Below are 13,781 nucleotides of genomic sequence, written 5' to 3' on the forward strand. Positions count from 1 at the left end.
TGTAAAAATGTTTTCTCTGTTTTCATAATTTAAAACAATAGATGAAGGACTAATTTGTTTTGGGGATTGATATGTAAGTTAGGAACTAAGTAATCAGATTGAGGCCAAAATAGTCAACATGGCCACTTCCGGGATTTTCCGTCAACACTGGATCTTCGTATATTTCTCAATTTTCTGTCTTCTACTGAAAAACGTCGTGCGTTCTTCTCAGGATTTGAATCTAGAATGTAAGGACCTTCTGATGGGACAATATCCTTTCAATCATCAGTGTCGTAGCACAATAATTTTATACCGCTACTACTACCATGTATGTTATGACCTCCATGCATGCATGAACCTACTAGAACGTACAACATGTAAAATACACCTGAACTATAGTAATGGTGCTAATGCTGTCCAGTAGGGTGTATATGAGTTGCTTGTGTGTGTGTACACATGCATGGATGGATGGATGTAACAGTATTTATAGACAGGTAGCCGATCCCCATTGAACTGAAGTTGAACTATATACATTCACTTGCTGTGTAATGTGTATTTATATGTAATGTATGTACATGTACTATATGGCAGGAAACCAAGGAAGAGATGTACACATTCCATTCCAAGTAACCCTCCAGTCCCTGTGTCTGAGAATAGTGTATGATTTTTGTTTGTTGCTGCATACACTCAGTGTAGATACAGACACCTCAAATATTCCAACCAAATGTGTGGAGCAAATGTCACTCAAATATTGTACCATGATGAGTAAGGATGATGTACACACCTTCACTGTTTAATTTCTTTAACAATACTTACATATTACTGTGACAGGCCAGATATAGACTCCAAAACCCAGTCAGCGGTTGGTTGTGCAAGTGATGGAACAGTTTTAGGTGAGCAATTACTTGTATGGCATTTGTATAGTCAAGCAAATCTACTTCCTATAATTGCCCTTTTATGCTGGACTGGTGGGGAAAATTCTAACCTTTTTGCCATTTGTTTTGAAAAATCTGCCCTTATTACACAGAAAATAAATCTTTACAAAATATGTCAATAAGCACAGGTTTCATTGTAATGATTTACTTTTGCATGTCTTGTATGCAAATAAACGCTTTCTCTTGTTAACACAAGAACAGATGTTAATCAGGAAAAAGTCTAGCATCTAACCAGTTCATTTTGTGATCTGCAAATCCCACACAGTGTTTTAGGATATGCGGGGCCCTAAATTAACTAGCATGATACTATACTGACCTACACATGCATACCTAAATGTTTTTGTCTGTTTACCGCTAATTCCCCGTAAGCAGGTCCACATTCACCATTGATAACAAATGTGTTTTGGTCAATTAATGGTGGTGAAAAGGTTGAAACAAATGGCCAGTCTACCGGTTAATCATGTCTGTCCGTTTCTACATTGTCAAATAATAGACAGTAGTCTTACTGTCTATGGTCAAATACAGTATTGCCATTAGGATGGACCAAGTAATTAGTTGCAAAAAAGGTTTGTAGGAATGCAAGTGTAAATTGAATCACATCAACTCATTACTGCAACACAACACGGGTCGTAATTATTATTCAGCAAGGAATCTTTTTCTTGATCCACTCCCAGTGAATTGCTACCCAGCTCCAAATGTAACTTGTGATCAGCACACTTACAATGGTTCACAGGTTGGCTTTGAGAAGGAGGTGCCATGTCGATACACGTGAGTACAGAGAGCATTGTTTTTGAGAGAGTGTTGACTAATCTCATCCACTTTGATGATAGTGTCAGCCTTGTACTTCTCAACCATCTGGGTTCATTATCCATAACGTATTTTCAAAGTGCTGACCCTTTGGTTTTGAGACTTGTAGCAATGTTCTCTTGATTTTAGTGTGGATGTGAAAGTGTGAAAGATTACTGTTTGCTTGAATCAAAATGCACACCAATGTTAGACCATGTTAGCATTTTGTGGTTTACCAGGAAGTTACTGGACAAAGGTAGATGTAACTGATACCAATAGACAGAGATTTTTTGAATGAACGCCACTGAGGGCGCTATTCTCTAAGCGGCTCAAAATTTCATGGGCAGTTGAAATGTAAACATCACTAGAGCTTATGCCAGTTTTAACATATTGACATATTAAGCTTTATTATTATTATATTGGTTGCCTATAGGAAGTTCATTATAGGTTTTGAGCCAGTTCCCAGCTGTGTTACTTTCAGTTCCGAATTCAATCCAGGTATACCTGGAACAGCTAAATTAAAATAACGATACAATTTATTTAGCCAATTAGGTTTCACAACACATCAAAGCATGCAACATAAAAAGTATAGTTTCATACTCCATAAATTGCAGATGGTGTATAGATAATGGATACATTCATGATTCAGATTTTCCTCCTTATTCCAAAGGAATGGTGTACACTATGAGGTATCCGTACTTCTATCCGTCTTTCTCGGAATGTTTGGAATTGATAGATTTTACCTAGGTTATCCAGCCATTGGTCTGTTAAAACTTTCAACTCTAGGATTTTTCTTTCTGGGCCAGCTCATTGATATCATATTGATAGCATCCCAGGTAAGCCATTTCGATATGTTGTTACTTTTCTAAATATTAGTGTGAAAGGCATTGAAATTTTTTTGTACACTCACCAAATCTACGTCATTGTCGGTAGCTGTTTGGACAATGACATTATGAAAATCCACTTTCCACCAACAATTTTTGCCACCAGTGCTTCTCAAAAATAGGTATTTTAGGAATGTTAAATGGGGTTTTAGGACTCTTTCTTGACTGAAGAGGTATGTTAAATGGCAGGTATATTTCTCATTGTATTTCCAGGGACAAACAATAATAATGGTGTGTCATGTTTGAAATTTTAGTGTTGTAAATTTTGTTTTGAAATTTTGATCAATTGTATACTTGCCATAGAAAAGATAGCTAGAGTCAATCCTTTGCATTGAGACAGTTATACTATCAATATGAATTAAATTATACTTTCTACAAAGTGATTTTCAGCTCACATTTGGTATATGTATATATACCGAAGAGAAGTTATCGTATAAAGTGAATCAGTTCATTTGCATACCATTTGCATGTCTGTATGTATGTATGTTTTTTCCATTAGAAGCTTTTGTATTGCATTTATGTCTAGTGCTGAAGGGTGTGTTTTACACAGAGCTTCCGTAGTATGCAAAACAAGCCAACAAAAGTTCATTTTTTGAATGCATGCATCAGTAACTTAAAGGGCAGTGTGAAAATTACGTTTGCATACAAAGGGGAACTTTGAAAATTAAATTCACCGATACTAACCTAGTCTAATTCATTGTATGTCATTCCAAGTACACTGTTAGTTGGAACTTCCGCTGCTATGCAGTAATTTTGCAGTAAAAGAAATAACTTCCATAAAAACTGTTCATAGAGTGTGATAAACCTATATTCTGCTTTGCTATGACAGGTTGTTGGGCCAGCGGACGGATCAGAGTATATCATTGATTTCTTTGGCGCCAGACTTGTTCACATCACTGAAGACAATGAAACGTATTACAAGTTACCAGACTACTGGTGACCGCTGGAAATGATTGCCGCATTTACATTACAAATGTTTTATTGGCAGTCAGACAATGCTGTGTGTTGCATTATCCAATAACCATTTACATGTACAGATTCTTGCTAGCCTTGTGATGTATGTACTGTGTGTGGGTTGTACTACCTGCTTGGCTATTTATTTGACCTTTATATACACCTTCGACCTTGCCCAGCAAAACAATTGGACTGTGTAAAACTTGATGGTGAGAGGATAAAGATGGCAGTCAGAAGAAGACAAAACCCTGTCTGGATGTGTGCCAGGTGATGCTTTGGAACCAATCTCACATGGTTTTGGCTCAAATGTGCAACATGCGCAACTTTTGCAGTGTTACTGGTCAAACTAAATACAAGTGCTAAACAGTACTGACATTACAAACTTTATGAGTATTAAAAGGGCAGTATCTGTATTAAACTAAAACCTTCAGCAGTTTTTCTCTAGGCATTATGATGGTTGCAATTTAGTTCTACAACAGTTCTGGACACAGAGGCACCATCATATAGATGTATCAGGTACACTTTGTCAGTCATGATTGTGAAGTTTGGAGTACAGAGGGAGAGAAATCAGGTAGTCACCCTAAACTGTCAATACTGAAAATTTATTTGATGATGTTAGAAACACAAACTTGTATACTTACATGATGACACAGAACAGCAACAATGTTTCTGACACTGAAATTTGATGGAATTTTCCTTTGCTAATTCATTTGAAGGCCTTTCCATTTTAGTACAAGCTCTTGCAAATACCTCAAAGTACTCAAAGCATTGCCTATATCCATAGAAAGTAGCAAGTGAGTGCTTGACATCCCTGCATAACATTGTACAGCGTTAACTTGGCAATTCTCAGTGTAAATAGACAAGAATGACCACGTCTTTCGTACGTCCACAATCCAGAGATCAAAATCAAAAAGGGTTTCAAATTACAGGAATGTTTGGATGAATAAATATTGTACTATATTATTTGACCCTTTGCAGTTATTTTTGTGGGAGTTCACCCAAGTCCTAAACTTCACTCCTGGTGTTCAAGTGTGACGCAGCTGTATTTACAGGCTGACTGTACTGTATTGTTAAACTGTCAGCTGTAGCAACATAGTAGAGCTTTATCAATGTAGAATATTTATATGACTATTTCTACCAGTATTTCATGCACAATACAGAATAAAAATAGTTTCTGTTGCTCATAAAATTCTCGGCATGAGTATATGATGAATCAAATATTACTGTCTATAAGTTCTTGCGGTGTATCAGCATTTGTGCCATTTGATCTGCGTCAGACACTCGACTTCATCTCGTGTCTGGTGCTTTACAAATGACACTCATGCTGATATGACCCAGGAACAGGTGATATTTAAGCAATAAAGCACACCCAGCGATGGTATACCACGAGATTTTGACCAGTTCAGGACATATGTGCACAAGTGTTAGCGAGTGCACATATGAATGAACTGGTCAAAACTGAGTGGTATACCATTGCTGGGTGTGATTAAATGCTTAATTATACCACTGCTGGTTTATCGTTGGTTTATTATTGGTTTATTGTTTAAATAACCTCTTATTACAAAGTGTATTTGAGATCACCAGATTTCAATAACGTGGTTTTCATTCTGTACATGAAGTAGTTTATTTCATCGATCATGTATCAGTTCCCAGGGTGTGGCATAACCCTCTCATCATCAAAGATGGTACATCCATATGTTTTCGAGGAGGTAGGAAGACCTCTATACAGGGGGATAGGGGAGAAAGGGTTAAGTCACCCTTTAATTTTATAAAGTCTGACATAGATTCATTTATTCATATCAGCTCTGCCACACATTTGTTATTTTTGAAGTGTATGGTAAAACAACTTCACATTTGGTAAATGTTACAGTATATGAGAAATAAAGCATTTAAAATGCATTTTTTGTGACAAATAACATTTTTTGGCTGGTTTGGCTTAATCACAAAATGTCTATTCGAGTGCCAACATATCGCCATCTTCATATCTAACTAGCAGATACATGCTGTCCCTCCCTGTTTCCACAGTGGAAGGTCCAACGTGTCTATGCAAATAACATATGGTACCAGTGGACCACCTATCTAACTGGCGTATTCATGCTGTCCTCCCTATTTCCACACTGGTAGGTCCTGCCTGTCTATGCAAATACAATGGAGTCATACCAAATTGTAGTAATGAAAAGGGTTACAGCTGGACATGAACATGAACATCATGAACATTTTGTGGTTTTGGAACATCGTTTAAATTCACATCTTAATCATTTAGCGATGCTTGCATCAAATCCTTCACCAGTTGCATATCAATTTCAGTCACAAGGTTTAGATTGTCTTTATGACCCAGATGCCTGCACCAATCGACGACCATCTGCCCTCTGGTGATGCTGCCCTGTCTCTCAACTCTGACAAGATGTCTGTGCGCTTTCTTCACAACCTTGTCATCGATTGCTATGGCCATTGACAGCTGGTCACACACGATGAAGTTGGATTCCTCACCAAGTTCATTTTGGGCCTGAAATCAAAATTCATTCATTGAACGAAGCATTCTTCATCAAAACTGATACATTCGTATCTCCAGAAACTACAAACATTTTCAACGGCATATGATTCACACAAAAGTTGTTCTCCCCTCCTGAAAAGCTTGTGAAAATGTCTTGTTAACTGATGAAGGAAACTGATTTAAGGAAGTATGCCCCTAGAAAGTTAAAGACTTGATCAAACTTTCCCCAGTGAAACTTTCAACTATTCTCTCACCAAATCAAGAATAAAAATCTGGGGTCACTGTGCGAAATTTGGTACTAGAGACTGAAACAAGTTACTTATACTTACAATACTTAAAATTCAATATGGCCACGATTCCTGTGTAAACTCTATGAGTAAGAATATTTGATTTTCGAAAAGCTAAATGGTAGTTTTTTTCTCACACCAAGAGCTTAAAAGTGACCCCCTCCTCCCCCCCCCACCACAAGTGGTATCACAGCAAGATACTTAGAGGCATTCTACCTTGAACACATGTCAAACAATAAACTTGTGGACATTAGTTCCAGCACAAATAATTTAATTTCTTTCTTTTACATTTTCGTAATATACATTTTACAAACATGTTTCAACTGTTTCAATATGCAGAACTTAGTAGTGGCTGTTCTGGAGTATCTTTTTGACGATGTGATAGTTACATGTAAGTTTGAAACATTTATTGTCTTCTTTGCATATATGAGGAGAGTGCAAGGTCAAATTTTACACCCTTATGTAAGAACGTGCATCGGGGTACAGATATTCCAACCAAACATTTCACAATATTTTTTGTGTAACTACTTAATTTGTGTAGACTCATTTTAAAGTCTGTTGAATTACAAAAGTTTACATAGTTTGGTTTGTGAAAATGGAAAATTTAATTGTTTCAATTATCAAGAAAGTATACATACCCACTCTCCTTTGTAATACTGCAATAGATGATCCATCACAGCTTTCACAAATCGGCCCTTCTTTGTTTTAGTGTTCAGCCACTCGTACAACCATTCCTGAGAAATTTTACAAAAGAAGTTGAAAACCAAAAAGGTGCATCATATTCTTGCTGATTATTGTACTAAATGATGGACGTCATAATTACAGATTTCGAATCAGGGTAATACTTCGAGAAGATAAGAACAACGTCGTTTAGTGTACTTCTATCACCGTGTAACATAAATATTTAATTGCGATGCCACTAGTAATGAAATAGCGCCATCAGAGTTTGTGCAAGTATAGTAACTTTTAAGTTAAAAACAAGTTTGATAAATTATTGTAAGGCAGCACACTGGTGTTCACTTCATTCTTGCATTGAAATGTACACTAAAAATATTGTAAATTCATGCGAGCATCTGAAAGTCTTACTTTGGTGTAAGTTCTTACCCAGTCAATGGTGTGTTTCAGGGACGCCTCCCATCCGGTGACGTAGACTGGACACACGAATTCTTGGAGCACGATGTCAGCGGCTTCGACGTCCATATAGAAATTAAACTCTGCCGAAATTGTTGTGTTGCCCCTGCCTACAAGTCAACAAACACAAGAAAATAAATAAATAAACAAAAGCATATTAAACACTTCGCTCGTCACATCGGTTCCTATTTCCGTTTCTTTAGCCTACGCCTGACATGACTCGGAAAGAAAACTGATGAAATGTTTCACAATTCTGATAGACCCTGGAATTTTTTTTCTGAGATCTATGATCACATCAATACGCCATTATTTTAGTTTTAAAGGAGTTTACATGTAAAAGTTTTAAAGTTTGTTTTTCATCGAATGTATACTCGCATTTTCAAATTTTTCCAACTTTAACTTAACTCATTAAACATCTGAAGTTCATCACTGTACATGTCGGTAATGCACTGTGAATGGTCTAAATTTTCTACTCAAAAATAATACGCGTATCAAAATGTTTGTTTTTTCAACATTTACCATGGCATATTTAAGGAATCAATTATGTATAGGCCTATATCGGTTGCCGATCTTCGGATCACAGAAAAATAGTGATCTTTCGATTTTTAGCTAAACTATTTCTCAATATAGACTTTCAGATCAATCCCAAAACATAGACACAACTATAATAGGTTTAACCTTTTCACCACCATGGTTTTGTCCAAACCCATTGTTATCAATGATGATATTGGACCTGTTCACGTGGAATTCAAATGAATAGGTTTATAACATGGTCAACACTGTGCTCTATATAGCTTCATACCTTCGGTGTTTCCTCCGAATAAACTCAACATTTTCAGCTGCTTGCTGAAACCAGGCTTCATTCTCTCAGCAAGGGCCAAATTCGTCAGAGGGCCCAACGCCACCAGGCTGATTTCCCCATGGTGTTGATGCACAACTAGATCAATCATTTTATTCACTGCGTGCTCAGCAGAGGCGTGCTTCTCCAACTCCAGGGCGCCTGAAGAAGGTATGTCCCCGAGACCGTCCGAGCCATGGACACTTGTTGCGGGAGGGTCGCCTCTGTTTATTATGGGACCTTCTGCTCCTCTATAGACGGGAACCTGAAACCAAATATTGTAAGCTTTTTTAAAAAAACAGCGTACGACAAAGTCCGTGTGCCATATGATGAGGGCAGCATTTGTTTACATTCAATAGGGTATTGTGATTTGATTTCGTGTGTTTGTGTTTTGTTTGTTTTTGTTTATTTACTCATATACTGTTGTCTATTTATTTGTTACTTGTGTTTACTATGTAACTCGCCATCTATATCTCTCAAAAATAGGTTTCTTCTCTTTACTACTTCCTTTTTCTTCAAGCTTTACTATATTACTGTTCATTCTTCCATCAGAATACTCAGAGAGGGACTAAGAAATCACAAGTTTTGTTGGTGACAGAATATTGAAGATATTTTGTTGTTGTTGAGTATATTTGTGTTTAGATATTTCGAAATTGATTTTTTTGTAAGTAATTTGGAAAAAATTAAGCCAATAAATTTGGATTTATTTGCTTTCCCTGACACCACCGTTTTGATATTGTGGATCGGATATTTATATATATTACCATTTTTTCCTGGACTGAAAGATCCGTCGCTCGAGGACGCTCTCCCAGCTGCAGAGAGCGCCCTCGAGCGACGGATCTTCCAGTCCACATTTTTTCCCCAGGGTATTTTTTTTTTTAATTTTTGCACAGAACTTTGACAAATGGGATTCCAATGTCAACTTTAAGCTTATATCAAGAAAATAGCATGATTTCCAAAAGCTTGTGTTCATGCATACTTCACTCTATGACCGTGGTTACCCGTGTCAAGGTAAGTACAGTAGCGTCGGTAATTAAGGGTTTATTCATAAGAACACTTGCCGTTTTACATGTAAAGTGATATTTAAAAAAATGCTAGCGCTGATATACTTCAGGCAAACCAATAGATATTCATCAAAGACTCTGGTTGTTGGACGCGTAATTGGGTACGCCACATATATTGGCTAATATCGACCAAATGTCTCTCAAACCGTCGGAGGAACAATTACCGTAATTATCGAAAGACGGTAAGTTATGAGATTCTCTTCTTGGCATATCTTGTTATTGGTCTTTAATAATGTCATTGTCACTGTAATGTGTCCGTCAATGAAAGAGGAGATATTTTATAAAATTGATACGCCGCGCGAATGTTAAGATCACAATTAAAACCGTTACGTAACTTGCATATCGACACGTAAGAAAATCAAATCGGATGCTATATACTGTCTTTCTTCTCTCAACATATAGTATACAACCCGTTGCCCGTAACATAGTACTACATGTATGATTATTTTATTTCATATTTCCGGAAGTAGAGACTCGGTATAAAAAAGGACATCTTATAAGAGAAAAGTTTGATACCTATAGGCATATTAAAAGTATCATCACAATTAGGGCCTAAGGCAGTTTGCGCCTCGAAATTGAAAGACTTAAACTTTTGCTCAATCTTTTCGTAAGGAAACCTTAAATCATTGCCTTTCAAAATCAAGAATAACAATCAGGGGTCACCGTGCAAAATATTATACTAGAGAGACAAATTACCCTGTATTTACCTCAAGAAATCCAAAATGGAGGACATCCCGGTATTAATTCTATGGACAAAAATCGAATTTTCGATTTCAACAAAAATAAGCCCCGCGGGCTTTCCACAAGTGGTAGACTACAAAAGTATTGTAAAAGCTTTAGAGTCCGAATTTCTGTCTCACGATGTACGACCGATCCACCTTAAATGTCTGGCAGACCTTTCTGGCAACTACTCTACGATAACTTCAGAAAAATTTTAAATATTGATATTTTTAGAGTCGACTTTACCCACCTTGCCAAGTTTGCCACAAACTTCTAAGACACGTAGAACGTTATGACAAACTCGTTGCACGCTGACATTACCAGCCACACATGTGATGGCGACTACCTCGATATGTGGTTGACAGAGGGCCATCATGATAGCTTGGGCGTCGTCTATTCCGGCATCGCAGTCAATGATCATCAGCTGCTTTTCGGCCATGGTGTCCGTGAACGCTTATTTCAATCACGTTGTAAGATTAAGATCGTCTCCTGAAAATGGCTGTTTTCTCTACTGGACATTTACAGTAAGCAAATATACATTAAAGGGCTAAAGTTTAAATGACCCTATATTTGTTATTAATTTATATTCAAACTTTACAATGGAACGGATTTTAATATCAATGTATAGCCAAGTTAACAAAAGTGAGCTGCGTTGACTGGTTCTTCCGGTTACGTCGAGGGATGGCACTTTGACTTGGCTTTTGTTCTTTGCGTGTCCGTACACGTATGCTTGGCTGAATCCACCCTCCAAATTTACATGCTAGACAACTATATGCAAGGAAAAAACTACAATTAAACTGGAAGCATTTCGGCCGATGAATGTGAATCGCAAAAAAAAATCAGAGATACAGCTCCTAAGCCGTGATCTTGATCAGAACAAATATGTGTTGAGAATCCTGCGAGAATCCTGGATTCATTGTCGAAAAAAAGTTGGTTGCGAGGACATGAAACAGGAAGATCATAACCTGTGGGTGATTTTTCAATGAAGATCGAAAGAAAGACTTTATGTAACACCCGGTTAACTTTACTGTCTCGGATGAATGCACTATTTCATTAACAGAATGAAAAACAAAAGTTATTACATTTATGGTTATGGTTGCTGAAAACTGGTAATGAAATATACTTTCAATTTCCTGTTTCCAGTACCACTGCAGAAAAGATAAGAAAACGATAAAAAAGACGATTGCGGTAGATAAATGTTGGTAACCTTGTTTATATTTCCTCTAAGAAAGGAATATATATCCTTGAGCACACGTCATATGTATGCGGAGCCTGATTAGCCGATAAATGCAGTAGACATCAAAGAAAAATATTAACTTTTTAAAAAAAATATTAACTTTTCTTGCACCGGATTTATGCAGTAAGTAAATGCAGTAGACATCAAAGAAAAATATTAACTTTTTAAAAAAAATATTAACTTTTCTTGCACCGGATTTATAAATGTTCTAAATGAAGAAAGTGAAACAATGAATTTCACCGATCTGTCTTGTTTTTATTGCACCAGGAGAATAAACGTGTCGTTAAGATATGTCACACTGATTCGTAACCTAAATTTTGGAATGCATACAGATTTCCAGACTGAAAGATCCGTCGCTCGAGGACGCGCCCTTCCTCTTAAAGGGAAACCTAAGTCCAGCGACATTGACCGTTTATCCCTTCCAAAATCACCCTTGAATAAAATGCAGCTCAAATTTGCAACATAATTGCACGCGCCGACGACTACGGAGCGACGAAAAGAGACATTGAAGTAGACGACATTTATGGAAATGAGCTAGGAATCCCATGGGCGCGAAAGGGCTCATGGGAGAAGCGTGCGTGACGTCATCGGCGATACACGAACGTGTGTGACAGCCTACCAAAGCATTGGAGTCTATGACTGCAGGAGTGCAGTTCTGCACGTTACGACTCTTTAATGCTCAGTAGCATAAAAAATAGTTAACTGTTGTTCAGTTGAGTGCAAAAATCACTCAGGGAAGAACAAACGGAGTCAGCTTTTACCGTCTTCCCACAGAACAGCTTTTTCGAAGACAGTGGCAAAAGAAAGTCGGGCGAGTTTAAAAATCTGTAAATGATACAACGTTATGTTCTTATTCTTTCAGGATGATTGTTTTATAAGGGATTTCGGGATTCTGATACCGATACAAGACGATACTACACAATGCGGTTCGTATCTTGACATGCTGAGTCAGCCTACTATCGCCGGTTTTAACCAGATAAATATTAATATTGGCGATTTCGGGACTCTAAAATCCGAAGACGAAACTACATAAAGCGTCTCTTATCTTGACATCCCGGGTCTGCCACATCTCCGATATATAACCAATAAATATAGGCAATTTCGGGACTATACCTTGTAATATTGATATTACAAGATATTGGAATGACTTTTTGCCTACTGTGTCTCGGCACGCCGGGTGTGAGAAATCGCCGATATTATATTTACCCGATAAATATCAATTGCGCCGGAACTCCTAGGCTAATATCGATACCAGACGATCCTAGATTTACTTGCACTGTGTGGTGTTGGCATGCCGGGTCTACGAAATCACGGATATTTATCCGATAAATATCGACGACTTAGGACTTTAACTCTGATACTAGACGATACTTTGTCAAATCGTGGGTAAATATCCATCAGAGATTTCACCACCTAACAGATCTGACCACCCGAATACCTCTGTCCGACTCTTAGTTCAAAAATAGCATCCATGGCCGGAAGTCAAGAATACTGTATGTTTTACATTATTAGATTTATTAATGCACGAAATACGTTTTTTACATGTAAAGCATTTTTTTTCATTAAATGTCCACACGGGACTTCGTCGAGAGGGCCGATCGGATATCATCGGGACTCGGGAGGCCCTTGCACAAATTACATTCTTTACATGTAAACATTTTTACTTGGCGATCGGGACTTGAACAGAGGACATATCGGAAATCATCGGGAGTTTGGGCTGGTCTTGTATGAAACACATTCCTTACAACAAGCTTTAAGACGATACTATTTTTTTAAATAGCGGGCAAATATTCATTATATCGGCGATTTCATCACTTTGTAGATCTGAGTTAAAGTCCGAGTTCCTAAGTTCGACACCAGCTTCGAAAAACAGACGACACTATAATAGATTTTGTCAAATCGCGAATAAATATTTTCTGATACATATCGGAGATTTCGCAACCTTAAAGATCTGGCCAAGCTCGACTTACACGGTAACACATACAATCAGTCAATCATTCCGTATCATTCACGAACCAAAAATTAATTTTAAGCGACTGATACAGAAAACTCTGTTTTAGAAACGTAGCGTTGAAGGATCGCAGGGTCACTCAGTCTCTCCAATCCAGTTCGGGGTCTGTACAAGCACAGTGACTCCCTCCGCTGAATCATACACAAAACGCAAGCAACCAAGATATGAACGATGTTTTGAGATGCTTTCTAATTATTACATATCTTGGACAGGTTCAAATTATTATGGTTTGATTTCAGTCAGGGAAAAGTAATACTCGATGTCAGAAATATCGCTGTCTGAACTCTCCAGAGTCGTCTTACGAACGCGCTGAACTGTTCACGGTACTCCTCCAGCTGCAAGCTACAATCGTCTGTATCGCCGATGACGTCACGCACGCTTCTCCCATGAGCCCTTTCGCGCCCATGGAATTCCGGGCTCATTTCCATAAATGTCGTCTACTTCAAGTTCTCTTTTCGTCG

At 37.7% G+C, this 13,781-nt stretch overlaps 2 protein-coding genes across 2 annotated transcripts; one reads left to right on the forward strand and one right to left on the reverse strand.

The window, feature by feature from the left end:
* The first annotated feature begins 101 nt into the window (after nucleotides 1-101).
* On the forward strand, nucleotides 102-5,454 carry LOC139138576 (TM2 domain-containing protein biscotti-like). The gene is made up of 5 exons (XM_070707006.1): nucleotides 102-249; nucleotides 796-872; nucleotides 1,589-1,682; nucleotides 2,371-2,536; nucleotides 3,414-5,454. The coding sequence occupies exons 1-5, from the start codon at nucleotides 119-121 to the stop codon at nucleotides 3,522-3,524; spliced, it is 579 nt and encodes a 192-aa protein (XP_070563107.1). The 5' UTR covers nucleotides 102-118; the 3' UTR covers nucleotides 3,525-5,454.
* LOC139138574 (nucleoside hydrolase-like) lies at nucleotides 5,135-10,637 on the reverse strand. Its single transcript, XM_070707005.1, has 5 exons — nucleotides 10,323-10,637; nucleotides 8,253-8,553; nucleotides 7,424-7,560; nucleotides 6,958-7,053; nucleotides 5,135-6,044 (listed from the first exon to the last, which is right to left on the reverse strand). Exons 1-5 carry the CDS (start codon nucleotides 10,509-10,511, stop codon nucleotides 5,790-5,792), a joined length of 978 nt encoding a protein of 325 aa, XP_070563106.1. The 5' UTR covers nucleotides 10,512-10,637; the 3' UTR covers nucleotides 5,135-5,789.
* Between the last annotated feature and the right edge of the window lie 3,144 nt (nucleotides 10,638-13,781).

Source organism: Ptychodera flava, chromosome 8, assembly GCF_041260155.1.
Source record: "Ptychodera flava strain L36383 chromosome 8, AS_Pfla_20210202, whole genome shotgun sequence".
NCBI lineage: Eukaryota > Metazoa > Hemichordata > Enteropneusta > Ptychoderidae > Ptychodera > Ptychodera flava.

Coding starts and splice junctions, on each gene's coding strand:
- LOC139138574 (XM_070707005.1), bottom strand. CDS start 10,511: ATGGCCGAAAAGCAGCTGATGATCATTGACTGCGATGCCGGAATAGAC. Junction 7,561..8,252: donor ATTCGGAGGAAACACCGAAG/GTATGAAGCTAT, acceptor GTTGACTTGTAG/GCAGGGGCAACACAACAATT. Junction 6,045..6,957: donor AGTATTACAAAGGAGAGTGG/GTATGTATACTT, acceptor TTTTGATTTCAG/GCCCAAAATGAACTTGGTGA.
- LOC139138576 (XM_070707006.1), top strand. CDS start 119: ATGGCCACTTCCGGGATTTTCCGTCAACACTGGATCTTCGTATATTTC. Junction 250..795: donor AAGGACCTTCTGATGGGACA/ATATCCTTTCAA, acceptor AACAATACTTAC/ATATTACTGTGACAGGCCAG. Junction 873..1,588: donor AAGTGATGGAACAGTTTTAG/GTGAGCAATTAC, acceptor ATCCACTCCCAG/TGAATTGCTACCCAGCTCCA.